A 22,867-nucleotide genomic window follows, 5' to 3' on the forward strand; every position below is an offset into this window, starting at 1 on the left:
TTTGGAATTTGTTGACGATAATGAATATATAGAACATTGTCAGCTTCATCCTGTAACCAAATCATAAACACACACACACACACACACACACACACAAAGAATGGAGTCGCAAATCCTTAGTAGTGTTGCCGATGTTACAGCACAACTGGATTGAGCCCAGTCAGGATGTGAGGGAAGGTGATGGGTGCAGAGGAAGAGGAACTGGCTGATACATTTCCAGTGACTTCACAGGAAAGTCTTTCCAGTTTGGGCCTATTGTCTCCCAGCTCACTGGATGTCATCACATGGCCACATGTGATGTTGTCATGTTTGATATGTGGTGGTCAGGATATGTGTTTTCTAGCGCTTGATTACTTTTTTTTTTCATCATAATCTTTTTATCTTTTTTATTACACTTAACAAAATTGGTTTATACGTTGCCACACGTATCCAAGCAACTTAGAAACAACCTATACTCTGATCCTGTTTTGTTGCTGCTGCTTTGCAGCTTCTTCCAAACCTTATAATCAGCTTCACAATGTGTCCAATGTGACCTCTGACTGCAGGGTCAAAAGTCAGCACACTCACGTCCAAGTCATTTCAGCACTTCAGAAATAAAACCTAAACAAGGGATGCACTTTTACATAAAGAAGTATGTTTATTATTTGATATATATCATATGCATCTTCATATAATAGTTCTAATACCAGTAAGTCAAAAATAATAATCATATTATATTTATATATAGAGATATATAGAAAACTAATCCAATAATCTACTTTTTACTTGGACTTTACTTCCTTGTAAAAAACAACATGGAGAAACGTATAATCTTATCCCCAGCTTCAATATAGGCGCTTTAAGGGAGCAAAGAAGATAATACAAAAAAGAAAAATTACACCTGAACATTGCATCTTATAGAAGTAAAACATCTGTCAGCAGCTAGTAATGTTGACCATCTCAGTTTAAGACACAGGAAGAGGTTTTTTTTTCTTTGCTAGAACATCGTTGACAAATATGGTTTTTGTTTTGTTTTAAATTCAGTTGAAATGGCTGAAAAAGTTGAAGACAATGGCAATCATGTGATCAGCTGGAATTTGAGACTGAGAGAGAGAACATTAAATTACAACCAGTTTCATTACACACTTTGAAGATGACGGATATCTGAAGATGGGAGAGGTGGAGGGAGAGAGTAGTAAAACAGGGAGGGAAATAGGAGAAAGAGGGAAGAGTGGTGGAAAATAATTAAGGTTTAAAACAGAAGGGTGCAGAGAGTTTAATTTATGTGCTTCTCCACCAGTGATCTACATTTGTAAACAGAGAGAGTCCTCTACATCGTCTCTCACGATCCCCATTGTCACTCCTTCTAGGTGCTCTCCGGGAGGTAGCCGTGTCACAGTTGGCAGGGAGAGATAGCCACTCTAATCCATTTAGCTGCGGCAGTCTTCACTAGTTTTACCAACTGTACTAACAGCATTCCCCTCAACACCCCACTCCCTTTCCTCAAACTCCGGATATATAGAAATGAAAACATGGAGGCAGGCTGTTTCTGGACTTGGACACTGATGAGGGCATGGATGACAGACCATCTGGAGCCATAGATGGTGGCGTCCGGGGGCCGTCGTGTCTATCAAGGCCAGAGGCGCAGGAGGGTTGTACCACTGTGACCCCCCCCCCATTTGAGGATCTTAGCTGGTCAAGCTGGGGTCAAGAGGAGGCATCAAAGCTGTACAGAAATAGATGAAGAAGAAGAAGAAGCAATGTTATTGTTACAGTAGAACATTTGTGGGGCATTATTGACCCGAAGATCAAGGGATAAATTACGGATAACATTAACGATGGCTCCATTCTATTCAAGTGTGTCAGTCAGAGCATGTGAGCGGTGACAATTTCCGCTTCTCGCTCATGGACCTATCCATTCCCACCACTTCAAGCCGCTTCAAGCCGCTGCGTTCAGTATTGTCAATTCAGATATAACCCCGTTCCACTCTAATTATTTACTCATACTAATACTAATTTAGCTTAAACCCTAGCCTGGCACCCAAAAGAAATGAGCAGCCAAAACATTTTAAGAGTATGCCGGAGCAAATCGGAGCGGGAGATAAGGCGACGCTCGAGCGTAAAAAAAAACACTCTGCACTCCATCCAAAATCCTCCCACTCGGGCTCCGCCCATGCCCTGGTCCCAGTAAATCATGACAGTGTGATAGTGAGCCTGAAACTGAAGAGACTGCCTCTCATACCAACACAAATACTGAATTTTACCTTGAAGTTAATCTTTGTGCATAATGTTAATAATGACAACCCAAAAGATATTTGTCATGTCTAATCATAGACAGATAGATAGATAGATAGATAAACAGACAGATAATCCTGTGGAAGCAAATGAAAGAGACATAGAGTAGAGTCAGTTAGATGTTCATCACTGCAGGCTTTTGTGTTGCTTATCAGTGACAGATCCTTTTGTTCCCGCCTGCGTCTGTCTCCACCACAGCAGAGCCGTGGGACCTGACTTCAGGCTGTACTGTTAGCACATCCTTGTTGTTTTTCTCCAAGCTCGCAAATCATCTACTGATATAAAGTACACTTTCTTTTTGTCCTCACCTAAGTGACTAATATTTTTGCATGAGGTAAATGGAAGTGGGCTGAAAAAGCATAGACATAGACAAACTGATAAGACTAATGAAAGTGAAAGAAAAATCTACAGGTATGAAAAGTTGTCATGTATGTCAGAATGACTATGAGAAAGTGTTTGAATTACGCCTATGATTATATGTGGTTGTGTGTACGTGTGTTCTGGCTAGGGGGGCATGACAATCCTCTAGGGAAGGTATGTCGTGTCTTGCAGTCATCAAATATTAACACAGGCATCTCGCCCTCCCACTGGGGCCTGATTGAAGATGTAGCATGGCGCACGGGGACAGGATAGGGTCACCTCTAACTCTGTAGTCCCACTGTAAACCCACTGTGATTACACCTGGGCCAGACCAAGCATGCAAACACATTACTCATCTGGAGCCGGTACACTGGACTAACTCAAGGACTGACCCTGCAAAGACACAGTATCACAACACAATATAAGTCAGAGATATTGCTTTGATCACAATGATTAGGAGAACAGAGATATTCAAATATTTCATACATTCCAACCCAACTGTTAAGTGTATATAGGTTTCGAGGCTCCAGCTAAACGAAGTACACTGGATGGTAAAATAGAATAATGGGAGCTAATTACAGGATTATGGGCCCTCGTGGAAAAAACACACAATGACCTTCATTGGCTGTTCTCCTTCTTTCAAAGACTCTAATTAACACAAAAGAGGTTTATGGAAAAGAAACACGGTGGAGAGGGGCTCTTACCTGTCCCATAGCTTGACATTTCTACAGTTGTTGGTGCAGCAGCCGGCTGATATTAAAGCTGTGTCAAAGACAGAGGAAGAGAGAGGGGCAAAAAGACAGAGGAAGAGATGAGTTTTAAATGGGTTGTTTTGACAAGAGAAGAGAACCTCATTAATCTAAGATTTAGAGCTGACGTCTGTCTGTTTTGACTGCCAAAACAAGGGGAAATCAGTCATTAATGAAACATGTTGATGCAGTACTACCAGTAGGCTATGTAAAAGGTGGACTTGGGAATGTTTATTGTTGTGTACCAGTCATGACTAACACAAAAACTGACTGAACCAAGTTCAGTTACGTGGTATAACTATTTCTCAACAAACTGTTGTTTCTCTTTCTGGCAAGAACTCCTGTGCAGCTTGCCTGGCACCCCCAAACAAAGAATACCCTGCTAGCGTCAAAACCACAAATTACTTTTTTTATATGTTTTGTCTGTGAACAGATTAAACCAAAGAGATATAACATGTTAATTAGAGGTGTTGGTTGGCAGATTTTTATGTGTCTATAAACAAAGCCAGGCTAGCTGTCTTTTCTCCTTGCTTTCAGTCTTAATGCTAAGCTAGGCTATTTGCTTTCAGGCTCTAGCTCCATACTCAATGCATACATAGAGTGGTATCAATATTCTAATAAATAAAACTTAAAATACTAAATAAATATATAATAAAACTCTTTGCACGACAGCTAATAAGCATAGTTGTTTCTATTTGTACAGCATGTTAAATCTCATTAGACTATCTTTTATGTTTTTCCTCTATAAGATCAAAGTATTGCGTGAAAAAAGAAACTGTATAACTGGGTAGGTAGATGAGCTTTTAGAATTCACTGAAAGACATAGTATATTCAAAAGGAGCACCAGGCCATCACTTTATATTGTGCTGTATAGTGCAGGATTTACAACTTTTGCACATTCCCCCTTCATCTGTTTCAATCTGTGGTGCAATGGTGCAAGTGACAGAAAGCAGAGTGGCAACAACCTTCACAGGGTGTCTAAATGGATGTGTTCAACAAATGCACACGTACAGGCAGACTGATTTATCTGGACCTTAATCTCAAAGTGTATCATATTTAAGACTACAAGATAACGTGGAACAATAGCAGGAGACGAAGTGGGGATGAGAGTGAGACAAAAACAAGAATTTATTTTGCTTAAGGAGTGGCAGATCAGCCACACAGCTTTGTCCACTAAACGTGTCACACAATCGCAGTCAAAATTATTGTCCTTAAACACAAGGCAGGCTCTTGAATCTATCCTGCCATCCCGTAGACTCCTGTGCTGCTTTATTTTGGCTTGGCAGGAAAAATGTTGCTATAAAAAAAAACAGTGTTAAAGCTCTTTTAAAGTAAAGGAAACCAAGTGCTTGCCCTCATACTCTGGCTTTGTGAGCACATCTGGTCAGAACTTTGTTCAGTTATGCCTTTGCCTTAAGGTTCCAAGCCTAAAAAGTGTTTTATCCCTCTTTACCTCCTTTGCCCTTCAAAACAACAATTTTATCCTTGCTCCCCTTCTTGATATCTCTCTCTCTCTGTCTCTCTTCACCAACGGTTTCTTCCCCATGAGCCCATAATCATGTTTTCAGCACATTTCCTCTCCTTGTGCGCTAACATCTCTCATTAAAGATTCATAATGCTCTTGTGACCGCCAAGTTTTACAAAAGATTCCAGTAGCCACCTTCACTAAGTTCCCTGCCCCTTTCTTCACTCTGTTTACTTTCGTTGGGAGGGAGGGGGGTATGACAGCAGAGAGATACACCTTTCAAGAGTCGGGGGATACAGCGGTGGGCTGGAGGGTATTTTCATTTGGAGGTCAGGGAGTGTGGAATGGAACTGATTTCACGGCTAAAGCAGAGAGCTCACAGACTGGTTAGAGAGTGGCAAACACATGATCACATCTCACTTCCTCCTAACGCATGAACACAAACAAAGACACAGAAAGACAGGAAGTGTAGCTGATAGCTATTTAGATGGTACATTTGAAAGCAGGACTTTGTCTAAACATACTCTGAGGGATCGATACAATCAGAGTGGTTGAGCAATGACATCCCAGCAGTTTCTGAATGTGGTTTTGGATTGATGCCAGAAATAAAATCAGCATTTCCTAATTCTCACATTGAATGAGACAATCCTTGCAAATCAGCTCTGAATTCATACTGGCCATTCTGTAACAAAATTAATATTAGGCCAAGTACCCACAACGTGATTAGTTCCAGATGTGTTCCAGATGGATTTTCATAACAAACACATGGTTGGTATCCCCTCTGTTCCGGAGCTCAGAGCCTTGTCTGGGACGTCCAGATTAATTTGCAAACATATTTGATATTTTCATTCACTGTGAGAGTAACGTTTGCGGTGAGCATTTGATTTACGGGGGAAATGCTTTCGCTAGGTGTGAGTCACTGCAAAGGAGACTTTCTTCAGCTACGTTAAAGTTGTCTTTGCTATCAACAATTTCTAGCAGAATCGGAAGAAAGTTCTTCTGGCACGTTTCACTGCAGTGATGACATGTAGTTAATTTTTGATACGGTGCATGCCAGCACTGCTACAGTGTCTTTGTGTGTATAGCCTCCATACCTAACCCATGACAATAAATCTAGCATCACACACTAACACAAACGGGGGACTCTCAACAGACCACCACAACCTGCGAGGTGAGGGTCACGTGACCAACAAGGTAGGGTTGAGCAGGTACTCGGTTGATACGAGTATTTGGTACAGATATGTATTTTTTACAAGTAGGCCTACCATCAGAGTAAAATGTGTCAATATCTGTTTTTTAATAAACTATAAATAGAGGAAATTTTATAGTTCTCATAATATTATAATAAAAACATTGCTCAGAACCTCAATTCTGAGGCTGTTCTGTAAATAGTTTTCTAATAGATGTAGCAACTTCTGATCAACCCATAACAATTTCAGGCTTAAATAACAACTTCTGATTATCTTCCCTCAACATTGCTCATGTGTTGTTGCTCATCCCTGCAACAGGGGTAGCCTAGCCAGCGTAACTGCAGCTGTGCTAATCTGCTTGCATGTTTACTTCCCTGGGCAAACTATTAGCTAACCATGTTATCAGTGTTAAAAGACAACAATTACTGAGGGTTTGACAATGTTTTATATGCATTTATTCTAAAAATGTTACAATGGACACATTTCAGCAGGTTGAGCTTCACTGCGTTTCTCCCTTTGCTATATGAACTTGAACTAGTTTTCCAAGGACATCTGGGTTATAGTTTTGCACTTCTTCACTTGTTTATTGCATCTTTTAAGTTATTACACACTAGCAAGACTACCAAAAAAGTATATACACATATAATGATCAGTCAGCAGTCACATCCCAGCCGTTTTGAAAGAGTTACGTAACACTTTGGTTATGATAGTGCAAAATAATTATTAGGCCCACAATACAATGTGATTAGTTCCAGATGTGTTCCAGATTATTTTTCATAATAAACACATGTCGGCAAAGCCTTGTCATCAGCCTGCTGTATGAAGGTTGGCGCCCCTCTGTTCCTGAACTCATTACCTTGTCTGGGACCTCCAGATCAGTTTCAAACGTGTTACATGATATTTTTGTCTCATTGCATTATTATTGGTGTCAAACTGGACGCTCTGTACATCACAGTAGATACAGTAGATACATCGGTGATGCCTACAGTTAGCTTACAGTACAGTCAGGAATCAAAGTATTTAGGTCAACTAGGAAAGCACAGTTTAAAAACATGTCAGTAAAGAAAAACACTGCATGAAAGCCAGTGGAAACAATACAGTTTCTTGTTCAACTGCATCAAGCTAACTCAGCTCTGGGTCTTAGGACTCAAACCTCACCCACTCAAGCACAAGAACAATTAGCTTAAATAGATTTGCTGTCTCAAGGTCGGCAGTCTCACACACACACACACACACACACACACACAGGTCACAAGATTACAAACTGCTGTCTTGTGATGGAGCAGGCCTGTTATACACACAGCAGGCATGTGCCAAAATCTGGAGAATCCCTTTAAAGTGAACTTGATCAACGTGCAATGAAACTTGTTCTTTTTGGATCCTAACCAGCGTGTGTGACCTCTTCAAGGAGAGTTATAAAGTGAGAAAACAGCAGCCCACAGTTTGTTGATTTAGTTATGGGCAGGGCGTTTAAAACCACAATTGGATTTAACGGGATCTGAAAAATGTGTAGAGGGAAAGGTGCTCTGTGTGGGAAGAATATATAGATAATGTGATTACTCCAGAATAATGTGGGGCCTAAGATCCCTTAAATTCCACCTCTGTACACTCGAGCCTGGCTCTAAATTTCCCCACAAAGAGATCTGTGAGATTGGCTGGGGAGAAGCTTCTCCCACACTGAATAAATCACTGTTCCGAATGGGGAACCTTCCCTCTGCACCAATTTTTAACTCTATATAATTCTCAATCTTACAGTTCATAGAAGAGATTCAGGAATGTTTTTTTTACTTTTTAGTTTCATGAAATTTGTTGAAATGAGTTTGAAAGATAATAGAAGAAGCCCTGGTACACTTCTGAATGAGTGGTGTATTTTATAATTTGTCAAAACCAGTAATCAAGTTGTTATTTTTTATCAAGCCAGTAAACACAACACCATTCTCCTCAGGGCTGCTCATCTCTCAGTCCTCTCTAACCCTCCAATTCCCACCCCCCATTCTCTCTCCCTGCTTCTCACAACTTACACGATCAATGCAAGGTAATTTCACATGGCCATTCCCTCAGATCTCCTAAAAATCTGCCACATAAATTATTCAGGCTGGATGGGCAGGAAAGCCTGTGGAGATACATGGTAGCTCAGTGACCTTCCGTTTAGCTAGCAGTCAGTCAGACAATCAGAGAGACAGACAGTCAGTCAGTGAGGCTGCCTGCCTGACTGGAGAACTACTTGTCTTGGCCTCCCTCAGGCAGCTCTGGAACATGAGGGTAGGTTCTGAATGCATAATGCGGAGATTATGTGTGGCCGTGACACAAACTCAAAGTGGAAACAAAATGCAGGATATTTATGGAGTCAAGTCAGCGTTTGGTCAGTGGCTACCAATGTCTCACAGAAAGGTCCAGTCCTGTGTGCACTAGATTGTAACACCAAGATTGACTCCATGGAGGCATTAGTTGTCAGCCAGTGTTGGAGAAACCCTGGTGGCTTGTCATTCTTATTAAAATTAATAAATTTAAAGGGTAAACTTGTAAAAAAAAAAAAAAAAAAAAAGTATATATCAAAGTGTCATTCACTGAAGCTGCAGTTTGTTCAAACTCAAACAAAATGGCCGCCAGAGGATTTCCAAAATTCTTTTTCCAAAGTATTTTTTCCCCAGACCTTATGTGTAATATAATATGCCTGGTTTTTAAAATTAAACAATTGTGAGATTGTACAGATTGTTACAGTAGTTAAAGCAATACTAGGAAGTGTTACGATGTTGCAAAATGGTTTCAGTATCTTTTCTAGATTTTCAAGCCTAGAAAAGATGCGTTGTCTCACTAAAGAACACCAAATGAACAAAGAGGGATAAAATATCTAAATAAATATATAAGGTAGGCAAGCTAACTAAAGGAATGGTTCCACTCATTTGCTTTCTTGCTGAGAATTAGACGAGAAGGTCAATACCCCCTTAATTAATAAGATTAAGGTGGTATTAGTTAGTTTAGTTTAGCTAGACTGAAAGCAGGGGGAAAGAGGTAGCCTGGCTCTGTCCAAAGTTCATAAACCTGTCTATTAGAACCTCTAAATCTCTCTTTGTTTAATCCATACACAAATAGAAATGTAAAAACAACAATTTGAAATTGCGGGGATGTTTATGTTGAACTAAGCCAGCATAAACCTCCATAGTAGTGCACAGCTTGTTACCAATCTAACTCTAGCCAGGATGTGAATAAACATCTTTCCCAAAATGGAACTATTCCTTATGAGACACAGCTGGACTCATCAACAATGCTGTGTATATTGCCTTTTTGCCCATTAGATGTCTTTATAAGCACATTTCTCTAAATCACTTGCTGCTATTAGGAGAAAACTGCTTAATTGCTCTTCTTTGTACTTTTTTTTACATGTCTTTTAGGCTGAAACAATGAGTATATCTTGAACTACTAGAAATCCTTCCTAGTGATGCTTTAATGACATTTTTATTATTGAAGCTCACATTTGTTGTCACATTAGACTGCAAAGAGTAAAAATACAGGAATATGGGGGCAAAAGCTGTCATGCTGCTATAATTAATGGTAAGTGTCTTCTGACTGTGTAAGAGCTGTAATGAAGTGAGTTATGGCAGCAGGTAGGAACCACAAATAACTTGAAGCTGTGGTTTCTGCAGTTTGGCTCGCTGTGAGGCTGAAGTTGACTATGGAGAGATGAGAGCATGAAACTCACTGAAGTATAGCTGGATAATTGGTGCCCTGTAGGCTGATCGAGCCTACATGGGCTGTGTGTGTGGTTTTGTTTGTGTAGTTATTCTGCCTTTGTGACCTCGTGGACACAGACACGCACACATCTATATCAAAAGGGAGAGCATATGCAACCACGTGCAAACTCATGCATGGAGTATAGACGTCGCATTTTGAATATTAATAAGATTCTTTTGCGTTTTGAGGTAATCATACGCATGCTCATTTAGCTTGATGGATGGGCCCTAGAATTTGAAATCTTTGTCTTTCTGCAAGATAAATATTTCAACAAAAGAGATCAACTGAGCTGACTGTCAGAAAGATTTATAGAAGTGAGTGCGGTCACAACATCGCCCCCCCTTACATTGCTTTTGTCCTCCGTGTTCAGGCCCCCACATCATTCCTCCACATTTCTACAAGGGCCCATGTTGTCAGCTGCATCGTAGTGGTATTCATTCTGCTATGACTCCCAAAGGTTAATTAAATATTTAAGCAGACATTTGCAAGATAAACTGCTGTTGTCCTATTTTAACATGTTGCCACCCATTGCTCCTCAATGCTGTTCAATAATATAACAGGCATACAGTAGCGTGTAGAAGATTGTGGCGTGTGTGTGCTTGTGTGACATAGATGGGTGGGGATGAGACACATTATTGGTAATTTCACCATCTGTGAATTATGTTAGATTTCATTATAACATCATGTTAGATTTCAAGCATCCCAGAATCCTTTGCTGCGCCAAGGATCTGTATTTAATGACTTCTCCACTCCCAAAGGCCTTTGGACCTTGATGACCCATGTCCCGAGGATGAAACTTGTTTACACTTTTGGCTCTCCCCTCTCTAATGAAACCCAGAACGAATGCACTGTATTGCATCAGATTTTTAAAAAAGTATGTTTATGCAGTTTGCTTCAGAACAATGCAATGAATTATAGAATTTAGGTAACATTTCTTCATATAAAGCCTTAAGGATGAGCTGACATTAACACTGGTGTGCAGTAACGTCTAGGCGTGGACAAGAATTTACACTCTTCTGTTCTTAAAATACTCTACGTTTCACACAGCTCTTCTCACATTAAATAAGTGAAAGTAAGATATTTAGCACTCTAGACTGCATCACATGATTAAATGTAGAATATTAAGTGATATCAATAGAAAGCTGCATTTTTGAAATCACGGCCAGAGATCCTGGAAATTCATCAGCCTACGTTTAGAGAAATGATTACAAAAATAACATACCAGCACAGAAAATGACCATCTACTGCAGCTCAAAACAACCCGAAAATTCTCTCAATTACATGTTTTACCTGTAGCCAAAGCTCTCACAAAGCCAGCAAAGAGGTGATTAAATGTATGTTCTGCTATACCAGTAAGGGAAATGAGCCAGCCACTCTGAAGCAGTGGAAATGATAATGAAATTGATTTTAATATCTCAGAGAGGAAATCTCACAGACCAAAATACATCTCTGAAAGAGAACTATGCTATGAGATGATGATATAAATATAATGACTGCGGTGCCAATCATTTTGTGTTGGTGGGATCAGCCCATCCATTCGCGGTAATGAGTGCTGCCCACGTGACTTGCTGTCATTCTCATCAGGAAATATCTTACATCAAATGCACATAATGCACAATATGAGCAGGAGATACATTTAGGAAATGGATAACTACATCCTGGGTGTAAGGGAAGAATAATAATGTTGTCAGCTGCAGCGGTTTCAACATGTTCATTCCCGATATGTTAGCTCACTCTCTATCCCTGTTTTAACAGATGGTGGGGCTGTAAAAACCTTCACAGTGAAGGCAACAGCAAAGCAGCTCATCACTGCTTGATCAGTGATTCAAATTCACAACAGACAAAGGAGAAATAAAACATTCTTTCTCTTACAGATAAAAAGTTGAATTGATAAGCATTTAATGCACCATTGCTCAATGCAGTGCACTCTGGTGCACCTAGTAGCTTCTGGTGGCTAGCATTAGCTAACTTTAATGTCTTTTCAGACATGGAATATATAACATTGCTGTCTTAATCTATCTTTTATAGTTAAGTATTTTGTCAGTCAGACTATATTTGACCCTTGGTATGCTACAGAGAGCGATGTCATTGCTGCAATGTGCTTTCATGGGATGGCAAATAAATAGCACACCACTTTTAAGGACATTAAGTGTTTCATGTTGACTCATTTTAAGCTTTTCACATGTCATTTTACGCTGTTACAGATGCCACACTTTATGAGTTTTGGACATGCAGGAAAGGACAAAGTCAGGTAACTGACAGTCAGATGACCTTCGTCATCATGGTAACAATAATAAACATGGTCAACATTGTGAAACGGTTGCAGTTTGGTTAGGTTTAGGCAACAAAACTACATGGTTTGGGTTAAAATAAGTACGTTACGTAAGTCACGGGAAATTTTTAAAAATTTAAAACTTTAAAAAAGTCAATGTTGACTTTTGGTTTCACATAAAACCAACGCAGACTTTGTTGCTCTTTACGCTGTCTCTGCACAACAGAAGTCAGTAGAGCCTAAATGGCGTGAAATGACATGAAAAGCTCCAAAGGCTCTATTATAACATGCAAAATGACGTATTATTGGCATATTATATCACACGCCATTTGTTGATACCAGGCTACACTGCTGGAGAACAGCTGTGCATTAAAAAGTTATATTATGATAAAGAAAGAAGTCTTAGTTCTCTCACAGGTTGCATTAGGGATAGATTTTAAAAAGGCTTTTAATTAATGACCATCGTGATTACAAAGGACACTCGCCCCCTAAAAGTGAATATCTTTTTATCATTTAATAGAATTCTGCTGCTTATTTTTTAATGTTACGAATAGACAAGCATAGAATTACAACATATTGGGTCGATATTCTGGTTTAATTCATATTTGCTCATTTGCTGATTGTGGTTGTACAAGTCTTAGGGGTGAATAGGTAATCTTAACATACCCATTAACTTCTTTGTTAATGCTCCTTAGCAAACTCATATACTGTATATACTGTATATACATGAATATAAATAACTGATGAAACTCGTGCTTTTCACAATTTTACTGTGCCTACTGTGATCAGTAAGTATGACTGAAAAACACAGATGTTAGTAGGATGCTAGTCACAAAGTAAGACACCTGAAAGCTGCCAAACCTACAGCTCAGTGAAAGCCTGCAGACTGTACATGATGCACTCAACTACATCAGTTCAGCCCCACTCCCCTCTTTCACTCTCACCTGGTCACCTGATAACCACAGACCGCCAGCTCTCAGCATGACACACAGCTACAGCTGAAGTAAATGTAACGTAGCTAAATGTGGTTACTGCTGGTGACTTTGGGACTGTCAGAGGTTCCCTCAGGCCGAGTGCTGCCCTCATACATGGCAGCAACTCAACTTCCAGTTAATTACCTGGCCTAGGAAGCTAATTTCCCCATTGGCAAAGACTGTTCCCCATTCCACTGGGTTTGCGTGTCTACCGGATGACTGGGGCTACTGTAGAACATTTGTCACATACCTCTGGGGTTTGGGATGGAGTGACGCTAGTACACGCCAAGCAGCCTCCTTCATAACTCACAGAGCTACTTAGGAGCTGCTGGTGAGGTAAATGTTTGGGAGCATCCTACAATGGCTAACTGCTCGACATGTTCATAAATACTGAACTGAGTGATCTTTTTCTTTCTGCTTTTAAAGACAAATCATAACCTTACATCAGAGTGGCAAAATGCTGCACATGCACACACTCACAATATTTTAAATGTTCATCTTGGCTATATCTGCAGTACATTATCATTCGCCTTGCCTCTCCCCAATTTATAATTAAGCTTGCTAAAAATAATTCTGTTCTCTTGTTGGAGACACTCGATTTTTTACTTGAGTATTTAGCAGGAATTTATGTATACAGGACCAAACAATAGTGGGCAGTATCACATGACAAAGAGGCAATATATGGCTCTTCGCTCCATCCAGAGAAGCAGGTTTTAAAGAGATAAAGCTGATGATGGCTTGATTAAAAATGACAATGATATGCACCAGAGGTAGATAAACAAAATGCCTAATCATGCACTCCTTGGTTAATGGCTTCTCTGATAGGCAAGGGTGTTTGGGATAATTGGTCTCAGGTGTGATTACAAATTCAAATGCCATGATAGCTTTTAAAAGTAACATTTTCCCTTTTTCAGGGTTGTGATAAAGACATCCACCTTGGGAATTGTACATCTCTGATGGCCTCAATACTTCATTCCTTTACTTTTTTTAACTGATAAAACACACCAAGCAGAGACCACTTACTCAATTTTAAAACTAAAAATCCTACCCTTATTTGCAGATAAATGCAGTGACACAACGGTTTAAATAGTCTTCACCGATAGAAACACAGGATTATCTGAACAAGTCAATCTACACAACATCATGCAACTTTGCCAAGTTGAACTAGTATTGAAAGGTAAAGCTGGGATGGTAGCAGCACAGATAAGGTTATAATACTAATCCATTTGATTTACACCGCCTAATGCTCCCCCAAATCCTTTCATGCCAAGCAGCTGTGACAAACATTTGAGTTTCTTCATGCCGCTTAGGCTGTGAGACTTCACAATTTGTCAAGGGGATGCTTTCCATCCATCGCCTTGGCAGTCGAGTGAGGAAGAAGAGGATAGAGCGGAGTCACAGGAACAGGAGAAGATGTGTTGCAGAGAGGAAGATGGAAAGCAAACAGCCAGTAATCCACTCAAATACTTCCTCAACACTCTTCAACATTCCTCAATAATACATCCTCCGGCCTCCTCCAGAAAGAGGGCTCTGTAATCAAAGTTTTCTCTCTGTCCGACAGCTGGTTGTTCACACTGGCAGCCAATTAGGATGGAAAGAGAAAGAAAGACAGAAAGAGGATGGAGAGGGAGAGATAGTCGGGCTTTCTCAGTGACACCGGAGGGGGAGAACATTATCCGAGGCCAAAGCTTCAGTGATGATTTCCTGTTGCAGGCAGCTGCACTTCTCAACAACAGCCAGAGGAGCTGGACAGTCTAATGCTACAATTATAAAGATTTATAGAATCAATGAGACAGTGGGATTATCTTTGCTAATTTGTTCATATATTTTATACTCAACAATGGAGGACCACTCTGCCAGTGTTTGTCAGTTCTCATTAAATAAAAAAGACACCGAGTGGAGTGTGCAAAGGCACTGATTCAGTTTCTATTAAAGAAAAAAATATTTCATATAAAATGTAACAGGGACAGCAGGCCAAAACCCAAACAAGACACAAGTGTAAGAATGGATCTTAGCTTACATGCTATAACCTATGATGAAAGTGTTAGCATGTCTCACTTACTAGCTTACTACCAAAGCCAAGGAGCACATCATTAATAGCCTTACATTCTTTTTTGGGGGTTCAGGCTACGTCAGAAACAAAACATTCTTGACTGTGTAGTATTTCGCTACTGTGTGGGTGCCAGTTCTGGATGTTGCTATATCAGAGTTTTGGTCAAGTTTACAATGCAGCAGCACCAGCCACACTTGTTACTTGTGATAAGGTTATGTTCAACATATTTATCAGGGATTATGTTAGAAGGAAACAATCTGATCTTAAACATAACATATTTTCTTATAATAGCCCACTAGGTAGAGCTAATTAGCAAGCTAATGCAGTACAACAACAATGCTGTTTCTTTATTTTGGATGTTCTGCATGGATATTAGTTAACTGGTGAGGATGCGGACTTTCTGCCTTGGACATGTAGCTTTTGCCTCAAGTCTTTTAGCATCATTTCATGTATGTAGCCATCAGTTGCATATTTTACATGGTTTTCATTTTGAAACGAGCATTACCTACTTAGCGAGCTATTAATAAAATCTCCTAACGACTGAGATTCTGTTTCAGGTGGCAAAATCAATTGCTGCTGACTAGAAATGAGGAGCCTGCTTTGTGTGATATCAAGAACACATTGTTTAAAAAATAAATATGATATAATTTTGATCCTGTTATCATTGTTAACTAAGGGCAGAGGTTTGTAAGGGCAGAGGTTTTCCCATACACTGTATCTTTTTTTCCCCATGCTGCCTTTTTTTCTCCTCCTCCTGATCATCTGAGTAGCTTAAGCTAATGTGCAGAACTTGTGATTGCTAAAGCAGAAAACATGATTAAGTCTCTCCTCTTTTTGAAAAAGACCCTCTGCAGTGCAGAGATCCTACATAGGCTTAGCGAACAGTCTGGCTAAGGAGACTACAGTGTTCATGGCTGATTATCTTTCACTAAGAGGGAATCTATCACATGGACGTATTTGATCTGGGTCACAACTGAAGTGAGGGTTTCATTGTTTATTTGTACCGCCCAATGTCACATACAGAGTCTTAACAGGCTTTACAGGCCCATCATTTTATATGGGCAAGACAATCTTTATTGTAATTCAGGAACTTGTAAAATTCTGTCATTTATGCCCTTAGTACCAGTTGCTGAATTCTCTAAATACCTCTTAGTTACACTGCTTCTTTTATTTTCTTTTTAGTTCATAAAACGAAACATCTATGTCAAAAGCAAAGGAAAAACTAAGAGTGCTTCTAGTTATTCTCGGGGTCATGCCTTTTTTCCAGCTGTAAACATTACAGAATACGCGTGATAAGCCTCCCAAAAGATATAAAAGCAGATTATATTAAAAGGCTGCCGAGGTCAGAGCATTGTTTTGCTTTCCTTTTGGATTTTGTCAGGAATTGAAATGGCCTGAGCTTCAGGACTATAAAGAGGCACGTGAACATGAGACATTCATTTGTCTGAATAAAAACTTACACTGCCACAGTGACCCTGGATGGGACATTGTAGCACATCCACCCAAATCTCTCACACACAAGCACACATGGAAGTACATAAAAAATGAAATAATACTGTGCAAAGGGCTTAGAGGATAATCCAAGCGAGTGGAGTGTACTACATCGTCACAGGAATTAAATTCCCTCTTCATCCAAAAAAGGACATGGCAGTAAGGATGGGTCAGTGGATGACACACAGACACAGACACAAAGCTGCTCTCCTTACTTCTCCTACATCACAAATCTATTCCTGCCCTTCGCTTATATTGAGGGCGTTTGTGAGCAACATTTTTAAGGAATTAATTCAGTATACTTTGTATACTATATAAATATACAAATGAATACATTTCATTCGGAGCTAAGTTCACAACAGTTATGACACAATTGGCAAACCACCAGAGTCAGGGGCCAATGAGTGCCCTGTGCACTCACAACATTTTCCAATTAAGGATTTGTGAGGCATTAATGTGCCGTTGCCTTTTGCAAACATCATATGGGTTTCAGGTTACATCAAGATTGAAATCTCTAATTGAGCTACAGAGAACGCAAAGAGCTAAAAGAGAATGATGACCCAAATCAAAGTTGTTTATGCCTTTATCATAATTTGGTGCGAGATAGCAAAAATTGCTCTGAAGAGTATGTTTACTACAAGACTGTCATTCCTGAGGCTACAGGCTACTGCTGCTTGTAATTGTTCTTCAGCAATTTAGATTTTTAATTTCATAAACTTGGGCTGAGTCACAAAAGACTAAGATATCCAGACTTTTAGTCTCCAGTATGTTTCGAGCCTCAAAGACACTACTCATAATGCAACTCAATATTGTCTCTTTGCTGGACCATCCCTGTCTGGTAAATACCCATTTTTTTTCAAACTCCATGACTCCAGTCGGTAACAGAGGCTTTCTGTCAACATTTCTCTGACTCCAAACCCTAAATTGATAAATAGATAATCCTGATGACATCACAATTACATCATCAGGGCTATATCTCTGACTTGACAAAGCTGCTGCGGGGCCACAGCTGACATTATACAACTGTTTTCACAGGATGAGTAGTACTCCCTGTGACCAGACATCTGATCTTCATGTCTAGAATCTGCGGAGTGCCCCTTTGAGGTCATCTAATGTTAGCAAAGCTAGTATACTCTGTAACCAGTTACTTGTGTCTTTGCTTTGTCATTGTCTGTTTACAATGAAACATAATCCAAATAATCAATTGGCATAAAACCATTCAGCAACAATAGCACATTTATTCACATTACTTCATGACAGGCAACTGAAATCCTTCCTGTAAGTGTTGCATTTGTTCCGCTCGGTTTCTCTTGTAATTTCAGACTCATAATGCAAAATCAGGCAAATATTTCACCTTGAGGAATTTGTCCTTTAGCTTCTGCCAGCTCTCTGCCACTCAGCACTTTTTTCCCCCTCGGACTCCAGAAATCATTATCAGCCACTGTGGGGTTTTTAAACAGCAGCCAAGTTGGTACTTTGATATTCCTCCTTCTCTCTGACATCCTTAACTCCCACTGATCTGTCTGAGATAGGTACCATTGCAGCAAAACTTTGGGGGTAATTCATCACCTGAGAGTTGCATGTGTGTTCCTTTTTTTGTGCCAACAGCTGCAACACTACACCACGCACTGATATCTGAGCATGGTTCATTTGAGCTGAATCTGTCCAACTTAGATACAGAACGTGTACAATAAATATTTCTGAACACTTCCTTTTCTTTTTCATCCACTGAGCCAACCTACCTTCCTCTCGAGACAGCAGAAAAATCAATAATGCTGTAAATTTTGCAACAGCCAAGATGAGGAAGAGTATCTCTATTTTTTCAATCAGATAAGTGGATTCCAATTTTTGAGTTTTTGCAGTGAAAAAAAACCCTGCCTATATGCTACTGTATTCTGTACAGAGAGAAAACAATAAATTCGCAAAACCTTGAAAGTCTTTTGTGTTAACTTTGGGTGCTTAAGTTTGTGTGTGTGTTTGGCTTGAGTCTGTATGAATTTGTATGTCTTGGTGTGTAAAAGATGTTGCACACAATGATCACATCACATGCACTCACAAAGAAACATTGCCATGCGCACACACACACACCTACCATTCATGCCATTGTAGATGCTCCGATGATGAGGCGACATCTCATCTCCAGCCGGCCTCCTCTGTCCCTCTCTCACAGGGCTCCCAAACTTCACATGGTCAGGGCTCACACTGAACTGGTGCCTATGAGTTTCGGGGCTGCCCCCCTGGACCACGCAGCCCTTTTCATGGTGCTCAGTGCCCCCTAAATATGCCTGCCGGGGTTCGGGGCTCCCACAGCCAGTACTGCTAATGCTGCTCCTGTGATGCCTCTGATAGAGATCCCCGCTGCCTCCCTGACCCAGGAAATGCTGCCTCTGGCCCAGGAGGAGATCAGAGCTGTGGTGCTTGGGGTGCTGCTCTGGACTGCGTCGGCCCACGTTCCTCCCGTATTTTTCCGGGCTGAGGCCCCGCATGACTCGACTGTGGTCAGGCACCGATATGGAGCCACAGCGGGGCCGGCAGAGCTGGGGCAGGGTGTACGGATACTCCAGGCTTGTACTCCGGTGGCGCCCAGCGGGGTGCTCAGGGCTGGACACCTCCCTGTCTCCTCCACCTTCGCCTCCTATTCCACTGATGCTGCTACACCTGGGTTTGTGCACAAGCTCAGGGCTCCCTTTTTCCCCACCACTACCAACGCCACCCACCCCTGCAGCCAGGTGAGGCTGCTTATGGTGAGGGTGATCGGAGCTGTCAGCACTCCCTGCACTGGAGGTGCTGCTCCCATCCCCCACATCTCTCATCAGGAGCCCGTGCCCAGGCACCAGAAGCAAACTATTCTGGCTGTCGATGGAGTTGCGGCACCCTCCCATCCCTACACCCCCTCCACTTCCTCCGCCGCCACCTCCTCCACCTACCACCCCCTTCTCCTCATCCAGCAGCAGGCAGAGCTCTTTCAGCTCCAGGTTCTCCCGGATAACCTCCTCCTGTCGAAGCTCCAGCTCCTTGAGTTTCTGGAGGTAGAGGGTCACCTCTTTCCGCATGATGCTGGCACTGTAACGTCCCAAGCGCTGCCACTCCCTGGATACACGCTTGCCTTTCTGGCGGTCGTCGTCCAGGAAGCAGCACAAGTCCCGCAGCTCACGGTTGTCCTCCTGCAGCTTCTGATTAATGTCCTGAGAGAAAAAGAAGGAAAAAACAGGAGAAAAGAAGAGGAGAGTGAGGCCTGTGAAGCATCATTAAATAAGACAATGCTGATCAGTGCAGAGAGAATCCAAATATATACAATAGTAAATCAATGTACCCATTGTCCATTTTCAATCCATTTCACTGCTCTTTTAGATATCAAACACTGTATTCAATCATAATGACATGAAATCCTAATCCTCTCTGTCTCTCTAATAAAAGCACTGACTCACTGTGTACCAATGTGAAGACTGCTCTGTAGGAGATGGAGAGGCATGCACACATGGCAGTGAAATAACACACCCCGAACATTTTACACCCAGCAATGTTTACTTAAACAACCCTTCTTCACCTCCCCAAGAGCTCCCATTTTCCTCCCATATCCTCCCTCTCACACTCTCCCCCTTTCTTACCCTCCAGCTCTTTCCTGTGTAATTAAGCAGCTTGGATGGATGGAGAGGTGACAAGGTCTCCAAGAAAGGCAAATAATCCCCATGTGCTTTATCTGAGGCTACCTCAGGCTGGATCTAAGCTTTAACTGTAAACACTGTGGACATTGTACCACAGTCCTCTCATTAGTAGTGCAGAAACCGAAGTCAGTATTGGTAAAGGTTACTTACATGTACTTTCAAAGCAAATGCCACGTTGTTCTAAAGGCAAACTGTACATCCTGTAGATTTATAAGCAGGCATTTTCTAGGAATGTGAGGTGTGTGCAGCTAAGACAGAGAGATACCTGCCATATTTGAGCACTGGCATATGAACAAAGCAAATAATTTACAAAGGGACATGCCCTCCTCTTCAGTATTAGGAGGATGAATTCCTGCCTCATTGGCCTGTACTGTAGGCTATACTTTTACTTGATCTGTGTTTTATAAGGAATACATTTTGTCATTGATTTTGGTTTCATGCATCCTCTCTCTTTTTCTCCTTGCTTTCTAAAACCCCGAATTTCCTCCCTGGCAAAAGGTAAATGAAAACTATGCCTGCCTAAGCATTCCCCATAAAGTCAATGTGCACACAGGGTCTACCATCCATATCAGATTCTCCTACAGGCCTGCACAATGGCACAGTGGACTTCAGTGATAGGCTACCATGTATTCTCACACCATGTTTGCAGAGGCGCTCTCTTTATAGCAGAACATCCCTCCTGCCATGCGCGCTCTCAGGTGCGCTCCAAACCTATGATCTCATCCTTCACCAAATGCGCGCCCCCCTCACCTTCAGCCCCCTGATCTCGTTCAAGTGCAGCTGGAGGCTGCGATTGACCTCTCGGATGAGATTCCCGTGGTCCAGAATCACGCTCATCTTGTCGGACTCAGACCGCCTCAGCCGCCGCACCAGATCCTCCTTGGTCCACTTCAGCAGCTCCTCGTCAGTCAGACCGGAGATATCCTCCGCTGGACTTTCAGTCTTCGCTATCGACAGCTGGAGCTGAGGCTGGGGCGGCGGAGTCGCTTTCTCCATTGGCACAGCTCCTCCGGCACCGACAAAGGGCTGAAAATAGTCAGAGGCTCGCTGGCAACCTCTGCTCGCATCCGCTCCCCGGTGGACTTAAGGTGGAAAACGGTCACCGGTAGAAAATCAGTGGCATAGTTTGGCCTTTTCTGTTGCTCCCGACTCTTCCACGCTCTGCTCGAGCAACAGCTGACGATGCCGGCTGAGTGCGAGAGAGGATGCTCTGCTGTCTATCACTGCAACATCCTCACAACCAGGCTGTAGCTACTGCATGCAGCCTACTTAGGCTACAGCGACGTATCGTGTGGGTTCAGTATCCAAATTCGTTCCCAAATGTGATCAAAGTGAGAAAAGCTTCGGCGGACAATCGGTGCACACGCCTGCCGCATGTAGGTTATGTTCAGCACACTGCGAGAGAGAGAGAGAGAAGGGAGAGAGTCCGCTGTGCACGGCAGAAAGAGACACGGAGAGGGAGGGATCAGCTCTCTCTCTCTCTCTCTCTCTTTCTCTCTCTCGGCCTTTCTATGTTTCACCGAAAATATAGCTTGGTTACAGCGCCGCTTAATGTTCAAATACGGTCCAAACAAGCTGTGTGCAAAACGCAGGTTTCCTTCAGGTTCCCAGTATCTCTCCCAGCCTGATGCATAGTTTAAAGGTGATGACATGGGCAGCATGGGCCTAGCAGAAAACACACAATGTAGGACACACATAGTAGCATAAATCGGCCTACATAGCCTAATATTAGACTCAACGCACTTCATTAGCATAGCCTACGAGCAACAGGCCATCAATTGTGTGTGTGTGTGTGTGTGTGTGTGTGTGTGTGTGGAGGGGGTGTGGGGTGGGGGGGGGGGGCTATTTTAGGCCTATTTTAAGTTGAGTTGATATATAGGCCTGTATGAACTGGTTGCGACCGTTTCGACGCAAACATATACCAAACGTCCCAGTATGTGAGACTTGCCTTGAACGCAGCATGACCACGAGCAGTAGTTGGGCACAGTTTTATTCCAGCACCATGGACAGCTGCTAAGGGAGAGGGACGGGGCTTGTGTGACCTTGAGATATAAAACTGTGTAGACATACAGAGCAGTGTAGATATGGTTTCTTTTTTCAAAGGGGATGTTATCACTGTGTGCACTAGTGAACACTCATTGGTAGGCTATAGGAGCAGGCTAGAAGCGCAATTCTGCACCCCCTGTTCATCCAAAAAAAATCAGGATTACCAAAATCTGTTTGGAAAAAAAATGCCTTGTGCGTTTGAATCGGGTAGTCAGGACACTGTTCATTTACTGTTATAGGCTACAAATCATAGTTTATATGATGATCATATGGGTGGATATGCTGTGTATGTAAAATCAGAATCTGCTGGGTTAAGTGCGGTGCATCTTAATTATGAGGCTATTCTGGAGAATTATTCTATAAAAACTAAGATAATAATGATTTGATCTTTACAGGGTTTTGCCACTCAGCCATAAAGGTAGGCCTAGGTGTTACAGGTCTCTAGGAACAGAGTAAAAAAAACGTAGGCTATTTAGTGATAATTGCAATAAAGTCTTCTACTACAAACAATAACTATAGTGGGACAACATTTCCCTCTATTATTATTCTATAAATATTCAACGACAGTACCTTCAAGATCATATTACATCTTAGTT

The 22,867-nt window shown here is 41.6% G+C and overlaps 1 protein-coding gene across 2 annotated transcripts; it reads right to left on the reverse strand.

Annotated features, from left to right (window-relative positions):
* Positions 1 to 614: 614 nt before the first annotated feature.
* On the reverse strand, positions 615 to 21,649 carry ccdc85al (coiled-coil domain containing 85A, like). 2 transcript variants are annotated; one of them, XM_038714223.1, is made up of 4 exons: positions 20,976 to 21,649; positions 18,653 to 19,745; positions 3,339 to 3,396; positions 615 to 1,705 (listed from the first exon to the last, which is right to left on the reverse strand). In XM_038714223.1, the coding sequence occupies exons 1-4, from the start codon at positions 21,219 to 21,221 to the stop codon at positions 1,687 to 1,689; spliced, it is 1,416 nt and encodes a 471-aa protein (XP_038570151.1). In that variant the 5' UTR covers positions 21,222 to 21,649; the 3' UTR covers positions 615 to 1,686. The 2 variants fall into 2 exon arrangements, with proteins under 2 accessions (XP_038570151.1, XP_038570152.1); XM_038714224.1 differs by lacking the exon at positions 3,339 to 3,396.
* Between the last annotated feature and the right edge of the window lie 1,218 nt (positions 21,650 to 22,867).

This window comes from Micropterus salmoides, unplaced genomic scaffold, assembly GCF_014851395.1.
Source record: "Micropterus salmoides isolate LMB-PRFRI ecotype aquatic unplaced genomic scaffold, ASM1485139v1 Ms_hic_scaffold_12, whole genome shotgun sequence".
Classification (NCBI taxonomy): domain Eukaryota; kingdom Metazoa; phylum Chordata; class Actinopteri; order Centrarchiformes; family Centrarchidae; genus Micropterus; species Micropterus salmoides.